The sequence below is a fragment of the Terrapene carolina genome, unplaced genomic scaffold (assembly GCF_002925995.2).
Source record: "Terrapene carolina triunguis isolate 2854851 unplaced genomic scaffold, T_m_triunguis-2.0 Scaffold95, whole genome shotgun sequence".
Lineage (NCBI taxonomy): Eukaryota > Metazoa > Chordata > Testudines > Emydidae > Terrapene > Terrapene triunguis.
This window is the reverse complement of record NW_020664446.1, coordinates 49572073-49589233: the sequence shown is the minus strand read 5'-3', so window position 1 is coordinate 49589233 and position 17161 is coordinate 49572073. Positions and strand designations below refer to the sequence as shown.

Genomic DNA, 17161 nt, shown 5'->3' with positions numbered 1-17161 from the left:
GACATTTAGCTAAACATTTTATAGACAAGATAAGCATTTTAAAATATGTTAAAATAAACTGACTGCAATCATACAATAGGTGAACCACTATGGATTATGCAGCTTTAAGACATTTAAATAGACAGTATCGTTGTCTTCCTACAGAGATTGTAAAGAGCCTCACCTTCTCATAATAACTCCATTAAAAGTAACATTAGAAGATGGGAAAAAATAATACTTGGCACTTAGATAGCACTTTATATCTTCAAAGTGCTGTGCAAACATTAACAAATCAATTAATAATCTAACTATGGAAATCATAGATACAGCTGATATTAATAAAAATATGAAATAGTTTTAAGTCCATCTCTTTACATTAAATACCAAAGGAGTAGGAATTAGACAACAGCAATTTTAATAAAAATAGGGAAAAAGGCAGATTATTTAATAAGTTCTTAGATGCTTTTAAAAATACCCAAAGTCTGTTATTCTGATCTTACGCCTTTGATTGCTGATAGAAATGCAGAGGGTTTATCCCACCACCTACAGTAGATGAATGCCAAAAATTCAATTACATTGTTTCTTAAGGTATTTATTTTCCTAAAATACTGTATACACAGGCTTCTCAAGTTAAAAAGAACTAACAAACTTTTCAATACAATCTTTGCAGGTTAATATATCAGATACTGTCTCTGTAAATATTTAGGAACCACACAATTTTGTGCATGAAGTTTAACAAGAATACTCAGTGAGAAGGTATTAAACAGGTATTCTAAGCAATATAGTCTAAGCAATATTTTAAAAACATAATACAATAAATTTCACAATAATGTTCTAATGCAAACAATGAGGATATTTTCTAACTTTTTTTAGAATGAACATTGCAACTTGTTTGGCTATTGTACTTTTTTCCCAAAATGTACCAAAATTCATCTTTATTTTTTTCAACCTGATGCCTACTTCAGTTTTAAAAGGTTATCATTTCTCCAGCCTTATTAAATGAAATCATTTATTCAATTATATTTTTTTCTGTACATGCTCATATTTTACAAATAAGTACAACATATGTATCCACATTTGACAGTTATTCCTGAAATAGACTGACTCAAACCCTGTAAATACCTTCTCTACCACAAGGTTGAAATTAAAGGGCTGTCATTGTGTATTAAAATATATTTGATGCAGTTGAAACAGTTCAAATTTAAAAAAATTACAAAAGCACAACAAGTTATGAAAGCAAAATGCTTGCAGTGAATTTCACATGCCTAAAGCACAAGATAGTTACAGTAGCAGAGCTATAATAAAATCAAGCCACTATGATTTTCTTTCAGTGACATAAATCAACTGAAAGCTTTAGAAACTAGAAAAAAAAATGGGAATGACAAAAAAATCGGAAACAAAAACAAAACAAAAGAAAGGAAAAAATTGTAGACATTCTGTATTTTTTCTATAAGCATCCTACCCAATAAATTTTGTTCCTTGAGGCCCAAGCTGCAGGATTCGGCTAACCATGCTCTCACCCTCATTTAGAGGGGGAGGATTGGTAGGAAGATGCAGTTTACTGAATAACATCCATGCAGCAGGAAGAGAAACAAGAAGGGGAAATTAGGAACAAACTGTCATTCCCGACAGAACCGGCAGTTTTCACCAGGGTGCCACTTATGGTAATGAACAAAATTGATAATTAAAAAAAAACCACATCATAGTGGATTGTTTCTCCTAATTTTAGCTTTGAAAAATGTCAGTTACTAGCATTTGTACTAAATAATGTTCTATATTAAGTTATCTGGAATCATGCACAGTGGTCCTTTCCCTACTGGATGTAGGTGTGCAGCTCCCATTAGTGTTGGAGGGGGCTATGCACACACACTGAGAAGAGGATACTGTTCTACATTTGGAAAATGGTACATAATTATAGTGAACCTTCTTATGAAAGTCATATTTACCTGGTATTCTACTAATCACACAGAATGAAAGCTAAATTCTGACCTTGGATACATATACATGACTCTGACTGACTTCAGAGGGATTTAGGCATGAGTAGTTGAGTGCAGAATTTGGCCTTTTCATAGCTTTATTTACTTTTTGCACAACCTGCAGTTTTTAAACAGGCAAAACTCCCTTTAAATCAGAGATTTTTTTCCTAGGTAAGAATGTCAGAATTGAGTCTGTATACAGTACAGAGGCCTACCTTAAATGTTCAAATTAAGTAGTTTCTATATTTAATTACTTACATCCACAAAATGAAGGAAATGAAAGATGCAATATGGAATGTTAACAGTGGGATTCACAGAACAACTCACCCTAAAAACTGTGCACCTGCAGGCCCCATTTCTACCAGTCTACTGGCTAATCCTTCTCCTTCAACCATTGGTGGTGGGGTGGCCAGTTTATGCCTCTTTACCAAACGGCAGGTGATGCGGGTGGGTGCTGTACATTTGCGTGGTGGAATAATAATTCTCATTCCATGATGGCGACTACCCCTCATTGAGCCCCCACGTGCATCAACCATAAAACTAACCAGAAAACTGTAGAGAAAGGGAGAACATGTCATTAAAATGGTCAGAAATCAAACAAGGAAAACTTCATGTAAATCAGGAAGAGTCTAATAAAATAAAATATTACGATGAAAGCATCAGCTAACATGATAGTTAAGAAACAAATGCCCCCTATGCCATAACTGTTAGCAGGATTCTTTAAATTTATAATTAAATTTAAACAATAATCAACAAAACTCACACATTTCTAATGGTCTAGTAGCATAATGATGGAAGATTCAAGTACTACTGAATATTTAGGAAAAATAAACTAGGGTTAAATAGAGTATGTATACAGCTACTTAAATATTAGTGTATTATTAGTGCATTAAAATGGTTCTTTATTACTAAATGTTCTGCTACACTCTATAATTCAAAGTAGTGAGTCCCACATGCACAAGACAACCAGTCAGTACAGGGTAAGCACAACAGAAATCCATGTTTTTATATTTGGATGTCAGTCTTTCAAAAGCCTTTGGATAAACCCATTTAAAAGCACAATTTGCCAGGTGAACACTGACACTGTGGGAGTGATGAACAAGGTTATTAAATGGTTCTGGTGAATATGTATGAATCAGAACATCAAGCATACAATTTTCTATACATTTATACCACTCTAAAATCAATTATTCCACCACTCTTCATATTGACATGGATGTCTGTTGTAAACAGGTTAAGCTACAGGGAATATTGTGTTTTGTCTCTCTAAACCCTTGTCCCTTGTGTTTTTCCCCCCAGGTTTCTGTAGCTTTGTAAATAATTAAAAGGAAATCAGTTATATATATATCAGAAACTGCAATATAAAAAAAAAAATTAAAACTTTTTTAAAATGGGAGATATTAAAAGACAATTTATTTTAACATTAAACACAAACTCTAAATGTATTATTTATTTCATTTTATAAAATATTAAATTTATTAATCCTAAATCTCTAAATGCCCTTGACACAAATGACAAAAACACAAGAAGTAGAAGCTAGTCCCAGAGCAGACTGCAGACCCTGACCTCCTACTAAGTTCCATAAGTAGGTTTTTCAAAGTCAGCTAAGCGATTTTGTTTTTATTATTGTTGTTCAGGACTCCAATTATTATTTTATTTATAAAGCACCCCACATCTGCATATTATAAATATAATAATAATAATGATTGGCTATCCAAGTTCAATTAGAAATTAATAGAAATTGGGAGCCCAAATCTCTTCAGTGGCTCTGCAATACCATCCCACCTCTCCAAATATAATGCAATGCAATGCAATTTCTTGATTATAACTCTATGTTTAAACAGAATTTGCAGTAGTGGTTGTACATCTCTGGTGCATGGTTTATAAACTAACTCTCCATACAAATAATGTTTTGTTTGTTTCCTGGTGTGTGATGTGCAAACCCTGAAGTAGCTATTAATTTCATTTCATGATTCCAGCTTTCTCCATGCTGTTGCTAATACTTCCTGCACTTAAGGATTAAACCTTAAAATAATTAACAGATTAATCCATTCAGCTTTGTATTTCTGGCAATTCAGCTTTCTTCTAGTGAGAACAAGAGCTATAAATTTATTCCATAGAAGGACAAGAGCCTCTTGAAGCCATGGAGACGGTTGTTCACTGGGAAAGGTCACACAGAGCACTGGGAACTACAGATGATAGTTTCTGTATGATACTGATATTTCCTTTTGATTACAGACAAAATATCAAAAGTAACAGCTAAACTGTACAGCCCAATCCTGAAAATACTCCATACTCAGAATTCTTAGTAATTTCAGTGGGAGAAGTCTCCACAAAATGGGTGAACGATCAGGCCCTTGTATTTCTTGATTTATAGGACGTAAGTTGACGGGCAAGGAAGAAGAAGCAAATATGTGGAGTAGAAAAACGAAACTGTCATGTTGTGTTATAGGTAAATCAATCACCTTGTTTTCTTCATGCTGAAGAAAAAAGGATTACATAGGATGGGAAGGTGATGAATTTTCCATAGGTTCACACTACCATTTTACTTATTGTTTCATGAGGTTTGAGGACTTTAATACAGAAGCAAAGTGTGGAATACTGATTCACCTTATTTTACATGCTTTTCATATAAGTAGATATAGGCTCAAATCCCATAACTATGTGGGACTTGAGGTCTGGATCAGAACTTTGCAAGTGGGCTCATCCCTACCTACTGTAAAAGTTTGTTTGCATGGAATGGGAGATAAATATATCTGAGAGGGAAAAGTCCTCATAAAATAGTTGATCAAACATTTTCTATACGTTTTAGATCTGCATGTCAATAAAAGTACTTCAGAAGTTTAAAATATCTGATATGTAATTTGTGATAATCCTTAATATTGACAATTTAAATTCATTTACCACTTTTATAATGTTTTGGGTGAGAAACTCTCTTTATATCAAAATCTGCATACTTAAATGCACTAGAGTACATTTCAATGGATCCACCTATTAATCAGTTCCTATTTGTGATTCCAATATATAATTATAACAAACATGTTTTATCTTTAGATCCTATATTTTCTCTCTACAATATTTCTTTATCTATTTTTTCTTTACCTACGGTTTTTGACAGTATCAACTAACTAATGAAAAATTACAATGAAATTAGACTTTTGGGTCAGTGAATTAACTATTCATCTATTGGCTTTAAACTTATTTGACTTTGTGAGGTTGAAGTCAATAGCAGAATACTATGTATGCTAACATCAAGCTCTAACCAACAAGCTCTGAAGGTGCTAGAAGCTTTGCTTATCATCTGCCTTTGGTCATAGAACACTTATATTTTCCAGCTGTGATTTATCATAAATATCCCATGTCCTGCCCTACATGTTTATGTTGCTCTTACTTCTTAAGATTGCTCTATCTGGTAGATGGCCAACACTACTGATATCAGTAAGATTTCACAGAGCACACTCAAGGAAATGTCCATGGCATAATCTTCAAATCTAATGGGCAGTAAGCCAGCTGCTGACAAGCAGTGAAAAGATTTCAGGGAGTATTGCCATTAAAATTTACAAAACAAAGTAAAATATTAAGCAAGGGCACACAGACCTTGGTCACAGAGAGGGAAATATTAAGTGGACTCTTTTACGGTTTTGCTTTGTTTGCCTTTTTAGGTTTCCCTGATTTTTGCCACCTAAAAATATGGGGCTAATTCAGATTAAATATGTGTACATAGGAAAAAGAGGCAGCCAAGTGGAACACAACCGTTGTCGCTGTTCACCCATAACCTGAGAGAGGTACACTTTGTGAATATTCCGCTGAGGGAGCTGCTGAAGGGCATACTGCAACAGGGCTGGAGTTTCAAGGGGATTTGCCTGTGAGTTTTGGCAAGGGTGGTCCCTGGCCTGGTTGCTTCATATCTCATACAGGTTATTCCTGCCCTAGTATGTTGCCCCACAGATAGGAAAACTGTCCATCATGTATGCAGATACTTGCATATTTTAGCCCAATTCTTAATTAATATAACAAAAGATATTCTTGTAATCAAACAATCACATATAAAAGGCAATGTTATTCACCTGGTTAATATGTTATACTTGAACAGTGCATTAGTGGCAAACCCAAGCAGGATCAGAAAGAGCACAAGCTACAAGCAGTTACCAAAATACTAAGCCTAAACAGTCCAATCTTTACACATTGCCGGCTATATGAAAAATGTATTTATTGCCAATAACATTTTACTCATTTAATTTTCAGAGTGGTGATTTTTTCTTTTAAAAACATAATTCTTGTGAATAATATTTTCAAATAATACTTCATGCACTGTTTCTATCGAAAGGATTAGTAGCTGATGTTTACCTAATTTAAGGCCTGTCTAATAAGGTCAGTTAAAGTATGATCTCTAAAATACAAAGCTAAAAGCTAAAGAGTGAATATTTCTACTTTAAAATAAACAAAAGACGGAGGATATAAGAGGATGCACTACAAAAACATCTACACACACTTCAACTGTGGACAGAGAGTTGACATAAATAAAACTAAATGAGGATTCACAGAAAGGACATAGTTATCACCTTGAATCATACTGGGGAAGTGGAGAGGAATAGCTGCAAAATAATTTAGAAAGCAAATGGGAAAAATTAATATAAGATAATTAGAAGCAAGCAACAGAAAATGTCAATAATTAGCCAAAGAAAAGTAACCATCAGAAAAATAATGAAAGCAATGCATTTGAGGGCCAACTTTAAAAATGATTTGGCTTCCATTTTATATATATCACGTTTTGTAAAACACAATACGCTGTACACTAAAAAAAATATTTCCTAAATGTAGCATTAATTTAAGGGTCATGTCTCCTCTCAGTATTGGCGTATAACTTTCATTAGCATTTCTGGGAGTTGCACGAGTGCTTGGAGAACTGAAAAGACTCCATACGCTTTTGTGCCTATCATAGATCAACACAGAATTCAATGTGACATGGGTTCTTTGAATTTATGTCATACCCACAAGCATGCTTCACTGTGTATCTTGGAAAATCAACCATTGTGCTTGCATACAGCAGTTTATTTTCCAAAGTACAGTATATGAAGATATATATAGCTAAGCATTTGAAAAAGATGTAACTCCCATAAGCCATTCATTAAATTTCTCTTCAAATTGAATTTTGAAAGTTTATAGATATGGGAATGCACTGTGCTTAATCTAACGTATGGTATAGTTACAGCCTAGGATCCAGGTCTTCTGTGTTTCTTATTAAAATAATGTCAATGTTGGTGTACTAATTCTTTCACTGAGCCAAGGAAACCAAGGGTTCAAAAGATGCAACATGCAGACATGGGGAGAAGTGGGTATACAGGGATACACCTGAAAAATGTAAGTCATAAGAACCTATGTTGTTTACTCCAGCAAATTTGTGCTTTACCTATCTGTAGGTTGCAGGTTTCTTAGCAGATTTCTGAGCAGTGTAATGCTTATTAAGGGAAAGATGCAAAGCACACACTGATAGAAAGACTTACCTAAACTCAAAGAACAACATGAAAAAAATACCTTGGCTTAAAATGAGAAAAGCCAGAAGATGCTAAATTAATGCCATAATTCCCTCCTTTGTGAATGTTCGGTGATTTGGGGCTAGATCTTCCATTACTTGCACATGAAAATCTCCCACCCACCCCTTTTTTTTGGTGAACTAAGAACATGGGACAAATTTTAGATCATTTCTTCTGAATATGTGTACATGGGGAAAAGGGATAGCCAAGCAGGAGATGATTGTGCCTTGCTCTCCCTAATCTGGGAGCACAATGTTGGCAAGTGCTCTGCAGATGGAGTTGTAGAGGGACACTCTAAGATATGGCTGGGAATTTTAGATATGCAAGGAATGCAGGATCAAGCCCATGCAAAATTGTCCATGATTGTTAGGGTCTGCGCAGGAAGGCAATTTCAGCTAAAATAACAATACTAATGGGTAAATTTTTAGTCTTAGAGCTGAATCTCCTTGAAGCTCTGACTTCAATGTTAAGCACAAGCTCAGGTACTTTGCTGGATCAGGACCTAAAATTCTACCTGTTAGTCCTCATCTTTTATATTTGTACTCTGCTTAGGTACATTCTTAAGTGCTTGGCTGAACTAGGACCTTACCCTTAACTCTGAATCTCTTGGAGCTTGTTGGTTTAAAATGGGTTTATGAAGCTAGTCATAAAATGTATGTGTGTGAGGAGGGAGGAAGCAGAAATCAGTGAAAAGGAATACAGAATTTTGTTTCTTGTTCTTGTTGAAAATTTTACTACAAATATTGATATTAGGATATCATGTGTGACACAGAATTCCCTTTGGTTATTTATACTTTTTAACTAGAAAATTCTACAATATGCATTTCAAACATCACCCATCTCTCAATTACTTGTGGTACCATTGAGAAACACTGCAATAATAGTGATGCTTTATTGGTAGTGAATTGTGTAATTAACGTCAAAAGAAATTTTTTTTGGGGGGTGGGGTGGGAAAAGGGAAGGGTTGGTGCAAATAAACTAAAAGATTAAATTACGAGCTCTCATTTTTTATAGGAAAAGTGAACAGCAAGTGAAGCATAACATTGTATCTCTAATTTCATATTTAGAACAATTTAATACAACATAACTAAAATCATCCTAAAACATTTAAAAGCAAAGCATAAGCAACAGAAAAGGCAAAACAAGCTTATTACAGGAAGTTCCCTGTGGGATTTCAGCTTTTCCTTGTACCTAGGAAATTAAGCATGAAGGAAAATTTTCATGATGAGATGCAAGACTTGAGCTCACAACTCCTATTAACACTATTGAGAGGCCTTTGATTAAATCCCTGCCTGTCTCAGAAATTCAAGCCCACTTCTCAGATGAAACCTTGTGGAAGGCTGAAATACAAGTTCTTTCTTTCTATGTAATTCTTGATTTCCTTTAGGCCTGACCCTGTTCTCATTGAAGCCAACAAGAGTTTTGCCATTGGCTTTAACTGGTGTAGGACTGGAACCATTACCAGCAATTTCAGTAGGTTATAATGTCCACATAACAGTACAGTTTCACACTTAATGACAAAGGAAATCTGTTAAATGACCTACCCAGAATGGATGGGACTTGAGACAAGGTTAACATTGTCCAAGGTGTCTGCAGCCCAGCTATAATGTCTGAGAGAATCAGAATCAAATTCCCTTGGAAATGTCAGGTGCTTCAAAGAGATAAACAAACAGATATTTAAAATCAACATGAAAAAGTCAAACATTTCTGCACAGCACATCTCAACTCTGTCATTTTACAGTTAGAATTACTTCCTCTGCACACACTCCTACTGACATTTCTCTGCTCTAGCAGCTGCAAATTACTGACCTAGGAAACACAGAATTCTCAAAGCAGGTTAAATGAATCCTACAGCACTTTCAGTTTCCTCTTTTTCTGCTTTTGCTGCATCCCTAATTACAGCTCTCTCTCGCACATTTTTGTCCAATTTGTATTTACATGCGAGGTCAAGAAAAAGCTATGGAAAATTGTTTGTTTGTGCAGAAAATTCCTGGGAAATCCACCTAGGGTTGTCTTGTAACCAGGGCCAACCCTAGGGGGGTGCAGGCCCCAGAACATAGGCGCTGAGTTTCTAAGGCCCAGGCCCCACCCCCACTCCACCCCTTCCCCCAAGGCCCCACCCCTACCCCGCCTCTTCCCACCCCCGCCCCTTCCCCGCCCAGTTCCGCCCCCCCCCGGGTTCCTCTCCCCCCCCCAGCGCCTCCTGAAGCCATGAAACATCTGACCACAGAAGGGAGTGGGAGGTGCTGATCGGCAGGGCCACTGGCAGGCAGGAGGCACTGGGGGGAGAATGAAGTTCTGGTAGGGGGGCTCCTCCTCTCCCCCTCCACCAGCCTGCCTCTCGCTTTTCCGTTCGCCTCCTCAGCCCGCTCGCCCACCCGCCTCATCACGATGTTATCGAAGCACGGGGCCCCCCAAAGCGCGGGGCCCGGAGTGGTCACCCTGATCTGCTGTACCCAAGGGACGGCTCTGCTTCTAATCCTTACTTGTGCAAAGCTCCTATTGACTTAATTGGACGTTTAGCTTGCGTTGGAACTGCAGAATCAGGCCGTCAGTGTGTCAACCTATGGCGGGATGTGGTATTTGCTTTCTGTATCGCTTGAGTTATCCTGGGAATTTTTTATGGAAGGCTGTTCCCCCTACTCACACACTTAAACACTGTTTAACTCTGCACAGTATTAGCCCCATACTGTGATAATTAAGGCTATGTTTTAGTCACGAGTATTTTTAATAAAAATCATGGATAGGGCACTAAACAAAAATTCATAGCCCCTGACCTGCCCAGGACTTTTACTATATACCTCTGACTAAAACTGGGAGGGGGGAGATGGCTGGGGGGTGCGTGGGTGTTTGGGGGGGGCGCAGCCCAGGGGGTGCCGCAGGTGCTCAGGGTGTGTGTGGGGGTGCTCGGGGGAGGAGGGAGTGCGCTGCAAGTGCTGGGGGGGCATGGCCCGGGGGATGCCGCAGGTGCTCGGAGGGGGGTGCAGTCTGGGGGCACTGCAGGGCTGGGGCAAGCTCCCTACCTGGCTCCTGAGCTCCATGTGCTGCCTCCACTCTGCCCTAAGCCCCGGAACTGCGGCCAATGGGAGCTGCGGGGGCGGTGCCTGCGGGCAGAGGCAGCACGTGGCGCTAGGAGCTGAGGGAGGGGAGTTCCTGTCGCTCTTCCGGGGAGTCCCGCACCCCAACCCCCAGCCCCCCCACAACCAAACTCCTGCTGCTGGGGGGTGGGGCGAGACTGCCCCAGCAGCAGCCGGTACGACTGGCCCAGGGGCTGCCTAAGCTGATCAGGTGGCTCCCGGGCCAGTTGCACCGGCTGCTGCAGAAGTCACGGAAACCATGACTTCCGTGACAAACACGAAGCCCTAGTCATAATTGAATTTCAAATATTGATAAGTCAATCACACTAGAATAACACTGACAGACTTTCAGCTGGGCCCCTAAAGTATTACTGCATCACAGAGGGAAATTGTCCTTTTTGCAGGAATTAAGTAGAACTCAAAAGAACTCTCTCTTCAGGGCAGTAACTCATTTCAGTTTTCACCATCCCATATAGAGGCATTTTGGGGACAATGCCATGTTGTGGTTCCATAGATTCTTTTGGATTGTGTTGGTGAAGTGCATCACGGCTGAACTTTTTTTTTTAAACCAGTTATACTGTTTAAATCATCAAATACTGCATCGGGATATTTCCTGAGAGGAATGCAAGTAAGGTGAATGCCACTAAAACATGCAGGAAGCACTTTCAGACATCACTCCAAGAGAACAATCTAAGTCAATGTGCTTGTCACTCAGTACCAAAAGCCTGTCTAGGTTGGGTAGATCACTCTTCTCAAAATTTTAGTGCTTCTTGTAAATAAGGTATTTTTGGTTGTACCCAAAACATGAATAAAGATAGCAAATACTCTCTGACCACACACATCTGATCTTTTATCTTACATTTTTTAGACCTTAATCTCATGAACTGCTTTGAATACAAATTACTCAAATCTAAACTGAGATGGTAAACATTTCTGCATTGGGAATAATGCATTGGTTCCACCTTTATATACTGTCATTAAAGGTAATTTAAAAACGAATCCTTTTAAATGGGAATATCAGTTCTAGTCATAAATCCAACAAATACCAGCACAGACATATGAAAGTCCTCCACTGAGAAGGTTTCACAAGATAAACAACCAGTAAGTGTTTGTTTTAGGCTAGAACCTGCATCCCTCGTTTTACTCATTTTCAATGTTTTTTTCTTTAAATGTTTCTTGAATTTTGGCTTTGTTTTCAAGAAAGTCAATATCCTCACAGCATGTTTAAAGATCTTCAGGGTACAACTTTGCTCTGTCATCTGTCCAAATGTACATCAGACATAGTTTTTGATTTTCTCTTTTTTCGATTAGCTCTTTTATTAGGGCCTGTTTTTTCTGTAAAACACTTACTTCAGACAACCAGGTGCAATGATTCAAGTAAGCAGACAACAATAATTATGGGCATGTAGCATGCTAAAGTATGGCAAGTGTTGAATACCTACAATATGCTAGCCAGGCCATTGTACAAGAATGACAAATTAACTTTTAACGCAGGCAGTTTCTCTAATCCTTTTCAACAGGGCATTAGTAATTCTTCCATATTCCACGGAGAGGATAAATTTGCATCAGGATGCCTTGACTTTCAAGTTCATGTGGAAATGCCAATCCCATCAATTTCTATTACCCTGGATTTATGTGACTTTAAAAAAAACAACCACATAATGATTTATCATATGGTTGTACAGGTATAAAAGCTAAATTAAGGTAAATCCCAAAAGGTTCATGGTCTAGTTTGAGGTTTAGTTACAAAATTTAGCTAACCCCAATCTGACAGATTATTATTTCAAAATTATGCGAACTGAAATAGCCCAACATTTGTGTATTTAACGTAATGTGTGGGAGGCAACAGGAACAAGGATTTTTTCCACTGTTTTGGGGGAAATGGTGTGAAATTACTGTCCCATCCCAATGGGGAAAAATCACGGACCAACTCCCACTGGTGAAACATAGCAGGCCAAAAATAGGGAGAAAGCCAAGATTTGATGACAAGTGCGTCAAAAAAGGGGCAGTTAGCAATTTCCCCTTTGTTAGCTTAAATACTTGCAGGCACTCAGGGGACCAGTGTCATGGAGCTCTATCCTCCATTACAGCATATACCTTGGAAGATAGGTCCGGCATAAAAATTTGCCATAGTAAACTAGCAGATGAGAAAATGCCACAATTCCATCATACTTGTGAAGAAAGGAGCTACACACACTGCCACTTCTTTTCCCATTGCCCTATGCCCTAAGTAAAATCTGTCCCCAAAATAGCACATTGCCCTGGATGGAGATGCAAGTCTGCCCATCAGAGCTCCTGTAAGACTGCTTGCAAATATAATTAGTGTTTCCTAGTGCTTTGTCCAGTAATCAGAATATTCTCCAAATAAACTCCAGGGAAAGGATCTCTACTGTCTGGTCCATTATTTTCTGAAAAACTGCAGATACCTACAGTAGATAATCTGATTCACTCAAAACAGATCTCTTGGAAGTATTTACAGCCACCAATATTTTAGATCCTGCGGCCAGGTCTGCCTGCAGATAACTTTGAGAGAGGATCAGATTGGTATGCTGTCCCTTCTGTTAGCTGGACACACAGGTCTTAGGCAGCACGCATCTGTTGATCGAACTCTGGTGGGTCATCAAAAATTTGAAATGTCCACAAAGGCAAATAGAACCCTCTGCACCACGGACACAAAATAGTGAACAATACAGATGATGTCACTTCATTTGCAGTGCCTACAATTCACCCAGCTGGTACTGGATTTGCACTGTGTACCCTTTTGCAGTTGTAACCTGGCTCTTACCCTTTTCAATTGACCCTTCCCTGATACAAAGAACAATCACATGCCTTTAACCCCTAAAAAATCTTTTCCCATTCCCCACATACAGACAAAGATCTTCATCTCGCCAGGCAATCCCGTCCTCAAAAAGCTAGGTTTCTAGCCTCAGTAATAAGGGAGTACAACTCACTCGTCATGGAACTGCACTGACACCATAATGTCCCCTTAGCTGCAGTCTCTTATCTGGGAAGATGTTAGTACCATATCTGTTTCATTAGCTGACCTCCCAGAAACTTTCTGTGGAATAAGCAATATAGTTCAAAGTACTGCTCCCATATCAATTTAAATCCTGAGTAGCTCCCGATTGACACACAAGGTTATCCTACACAGGGTGGAGCTAACAGGCTTCCTGTCTGCAGTTTAAATAGTGCTGGTTCCAATACTGACATATGTTGTTAACCACCACTGGTCATCATCTTCCCATCGAGTGAAATCTGTCTGGATTGCCTGTCCACCTGGGCTCTAGAGTCCTTTTCTAAGTATCTTTGCTTCCCACAATTCCGACAAACTGTACGTACAGCATCCCTAGGAGCTTCATGGCCCACTACACTGGAAACATGTTAGTGTTCATAACCGCTTGTGTTTTGCTATAATCCTGTCTCCAACACTATTCAGAATCTTTGCTTCTCTTCATCTTGTATTGGGTGGCCTTATCAGCAGCAGGGTTTCAAGGGTGCATTGCCAAAATTTCACTGATTGCTCCTAAAGGCAGTAATCCTGCTAGTTGCGTGACTGCATGGCCTTGCTGTGTGATATGAGAGGTGCAGCAAATTGTGATCCTTTCTCCCAGGAGAGCTTACCCAAACAGGAGAGATTCAGTAACCAACTGTGAAGTCCTACATAGTGGATAGACTGGTTAATTTAGGCTGTCTTCTCCAGAGGCTGATTTGAGTGCCTGCCATTGTGAAGTAAATAATTCTGAAGAGAAAATCATTCCAATTCCGATCGACCTGTCTACATCTGTGGTAGCATAACAGGATCCTGAAGGAAGAGAGACTTGAACTCTCTCCTTGTATTAGGATGGTGTTGCACATGGTGCTTTGGACCCATGTCTTTCATAGTTGATGAAGACTAACAGGGAAGTATTGGGCCCAATGTTGGTGGAGATTGTCAAGGCCACTATTGAGAAGGTCCAACTGGTCTTAGAGGACTTCAGAAACTTCTCTCAAGAAACCACCACTCAATGCCGAGAATCAGGGCTGCTACATACTGATTTTTAAACTTCCATATCTGGGATGGCTCTTGATTTTCATCTGCTCCTAGATGATCTTAGGAAGAACTGACTATGGTGGTTTTTCTCCATTTGCATCCATCCAAGAGGCTGTGACCCTCTCTGTCAAGTACAGACCTTGATGCAGTAATTCATGCCTTTTTCACTGCAAAATTATAATATGGTAATGAGCTCTGCATAGGACTACCCTTTACATGCACTCAAACAGCAAGATGCTGCAGAAGAATGTGGCTCTTTGCTAAGTGCTGTATCTCAGCATATGCACACAGCATGAATACTTCAGACTCTGCACTGCCTTTCTGTTGGTTTCCAGGTGGAGTTTAAGGTGTAAGTTTGGACCTATAAAGCTCTTTGTAGCTTGTATTCCTGAGACAAAAACTTTTTTTCTGCTGCAGCAGAGATTATCTGGAACTCCACTGGTATGCCAACTGCTAGCAGGATATTCTTTTTGTGGGCCCCTTGCCCTCAGAATAACTTCCTTCCACTGCAGCCAAAATAGCCCAAATATGTTGACCTAAGCCCATTGATTTTGGCAGATGTTGAGGCGGGGTGAGGTTTGAGGTGAGTCAGGTGAAGGTGAGGATTTGTATTTCAGGACTAGAGAGTTTTGCAGAAACCATGATGGGAAATTCTGATTTTGTTGGAGTGACTTCTTTTATACAGAAAAATGTTGGTTTGTTACTGTTGTTTTCATCATGACAGGATCATGCTTTTAATCATCTGTCAATGGTGCAAAGAACCTGGAATGGACATTCTTTTTATGTTGTAATTGAAATAGATAGAGTGCAGTTGGAATCAAATGTCTGATTATCATCACAGTGATTCACATCCTTCCCAAACTTACAATAATAATCAAACTCTGGATCCTTTCCTGGTCATAACAAACATCCTAAGAGCAATTAAATTTAAATTAAAATAACATTCCATTAGATTTTCAGGAAGACCCCAGCCTGGCCTCTATCTTAGAGGGCACAAAATTCTACTTGCAGTGAATTGTATTCGCTATTACAAAATTGAAATAATAAAAATGAAGGTTAGACATGAAAAACAGCCTTTACAGCAGTGGTCACCAACCGGTTGATCGCGATCGACTGGTCAATCCTAGATGATCTCCCAGTCGATCATGATCTCCAGTGGCGCAGCCACTAAGGCAGGCTCCCTACCTGTCCCGGCCCCACACCACTCCCGGAAGCAGCCAGCTCCTGCCTCCAAACTCCCTCACAGAGCCCGCACCTCCCCTGCACCCCAACACTCTGCCCCAGCCCGGAGCCTCCTCCTGCACCCAAACACCCTCCCAGAGCTTGCACCCCTCACCCTCTCCTGCACCCCAACCCTCTGCCCCAGGCTCAGCCCAGAGCCCCCTCCCACACTGCGAACCCCTCGGCCCCAGCCCAGAGCCTGCAAGCCCTCCCAAACCCCAAACCCAGCCCAGTGCAAGTGAGTGAGGGTAGCGGAGAGTGAGCGATGGAGGGAGGGGGGGGGATGGAGTGAGCGGGGCGAGGCTTTGGGGAAGATGCAGGGCCTCAGGGAAGGGGCGAGGTAGATCCTGGGTTGCCCTTAAATTCAAAAAGTGATCTTGGGTGTAAAAGGTTGGAGACCAATGCTTTACAGTATTGCTCAGTATCAGCATTAATGAGAGCTCCAGATTTGCTGTTGTTTAATCCAAGAACTAAATCCTGTGTGAGATCCTCTAGAGAAAGTAGAGTCTGTGACAGCATATGCAGAACAGAGTTTGCCTCAAAAGTACAGCTACCCAATATTCTTCACAACAGATCTAAGACACAATTACTGATAAATTATGCTTCATTTTCTAGTTCTCCTTTGTAATACACAGTAGGTTTATGAAGCACAACAACCTCCTTTAATACTTGTTTAACAATCAAAAGTGGGACTTAAGTGGTATGTGCTAGTCTTCTGAACTGGGGTCAATTTCACCCTAAGTGCATGAATAAAAATCTGCTGGATCAGACCTCAAGTATTATGAAGATAATTCACAATACAGCGATGCTATCTTTTTACCCCAAAACTGACATGAAAATTTTTATTCAACTTCTGAACAAATCTATAGCTTTTCTGTTAATTTACTAGAATAAATCAGTCAGATTTTAAATTTTTTAAAAGTCTGTCTAGCAAATTCTGAGAACTCATAAAACAAAGCGAACAGCATCTAGTTATAACCTCTGTTAACGTTAATAAGTTCTTTCCCACACCGTAAGCAGCTCTAGATTCAACTTTTGTTGAATTAATCATTATACAAACTTTTAAACTATGTTAAAAGTTAGTGAAAATAGCTTCATCATAAACACAAGGCCAAATTCTTCCCTTTGGATGCATGTGAGGGACATCAAGGGCATCCCACAAGTGCACAAATGGGCAGAACTTTGTCCATGGTTTGTATTACTGCATAAAAAGGCTGCAATAACACATGTGGACATAGGAATTAATCCTGAAAGATGCTGAGTACTTTGGCCCTAATCCTACAAAACATTTAAGGGCATGCCTAACTACACAAGTAGTTTCATTGACTTCAGCGGGGCTACTCA

The 17161-nt window shown here is 39.3% G+C and overlaps 1 protein-coding gene across 2 annotated transcripts in view; it reads right to left on the bottom strand.

Moving 5' to 3' along the window:
• The window catches only part of ANK3 (ankyrin 3), a 387324-nt gene that overhangs the window by 72295 nt on the left and 297868 nt on the right, over positions 1-17161 (bottom strand). For both annotated transcript variants that reach the window (XM_026651166.2, XM_026651165.1), the window contains 2 exons: positions 9034-9140; positions 2283-2507 (listed from right to left, as the gene is read on the bottom strand). In XM_026651166.2, the coding sequence (XP_026506951.1) occupies positions 2283-2507; positions 9034-9140 (332 nt within the window). The remainder of the gene's footprint in view (positions 1-2282; positions 2508-9033; positions 9141-17161) is intronic.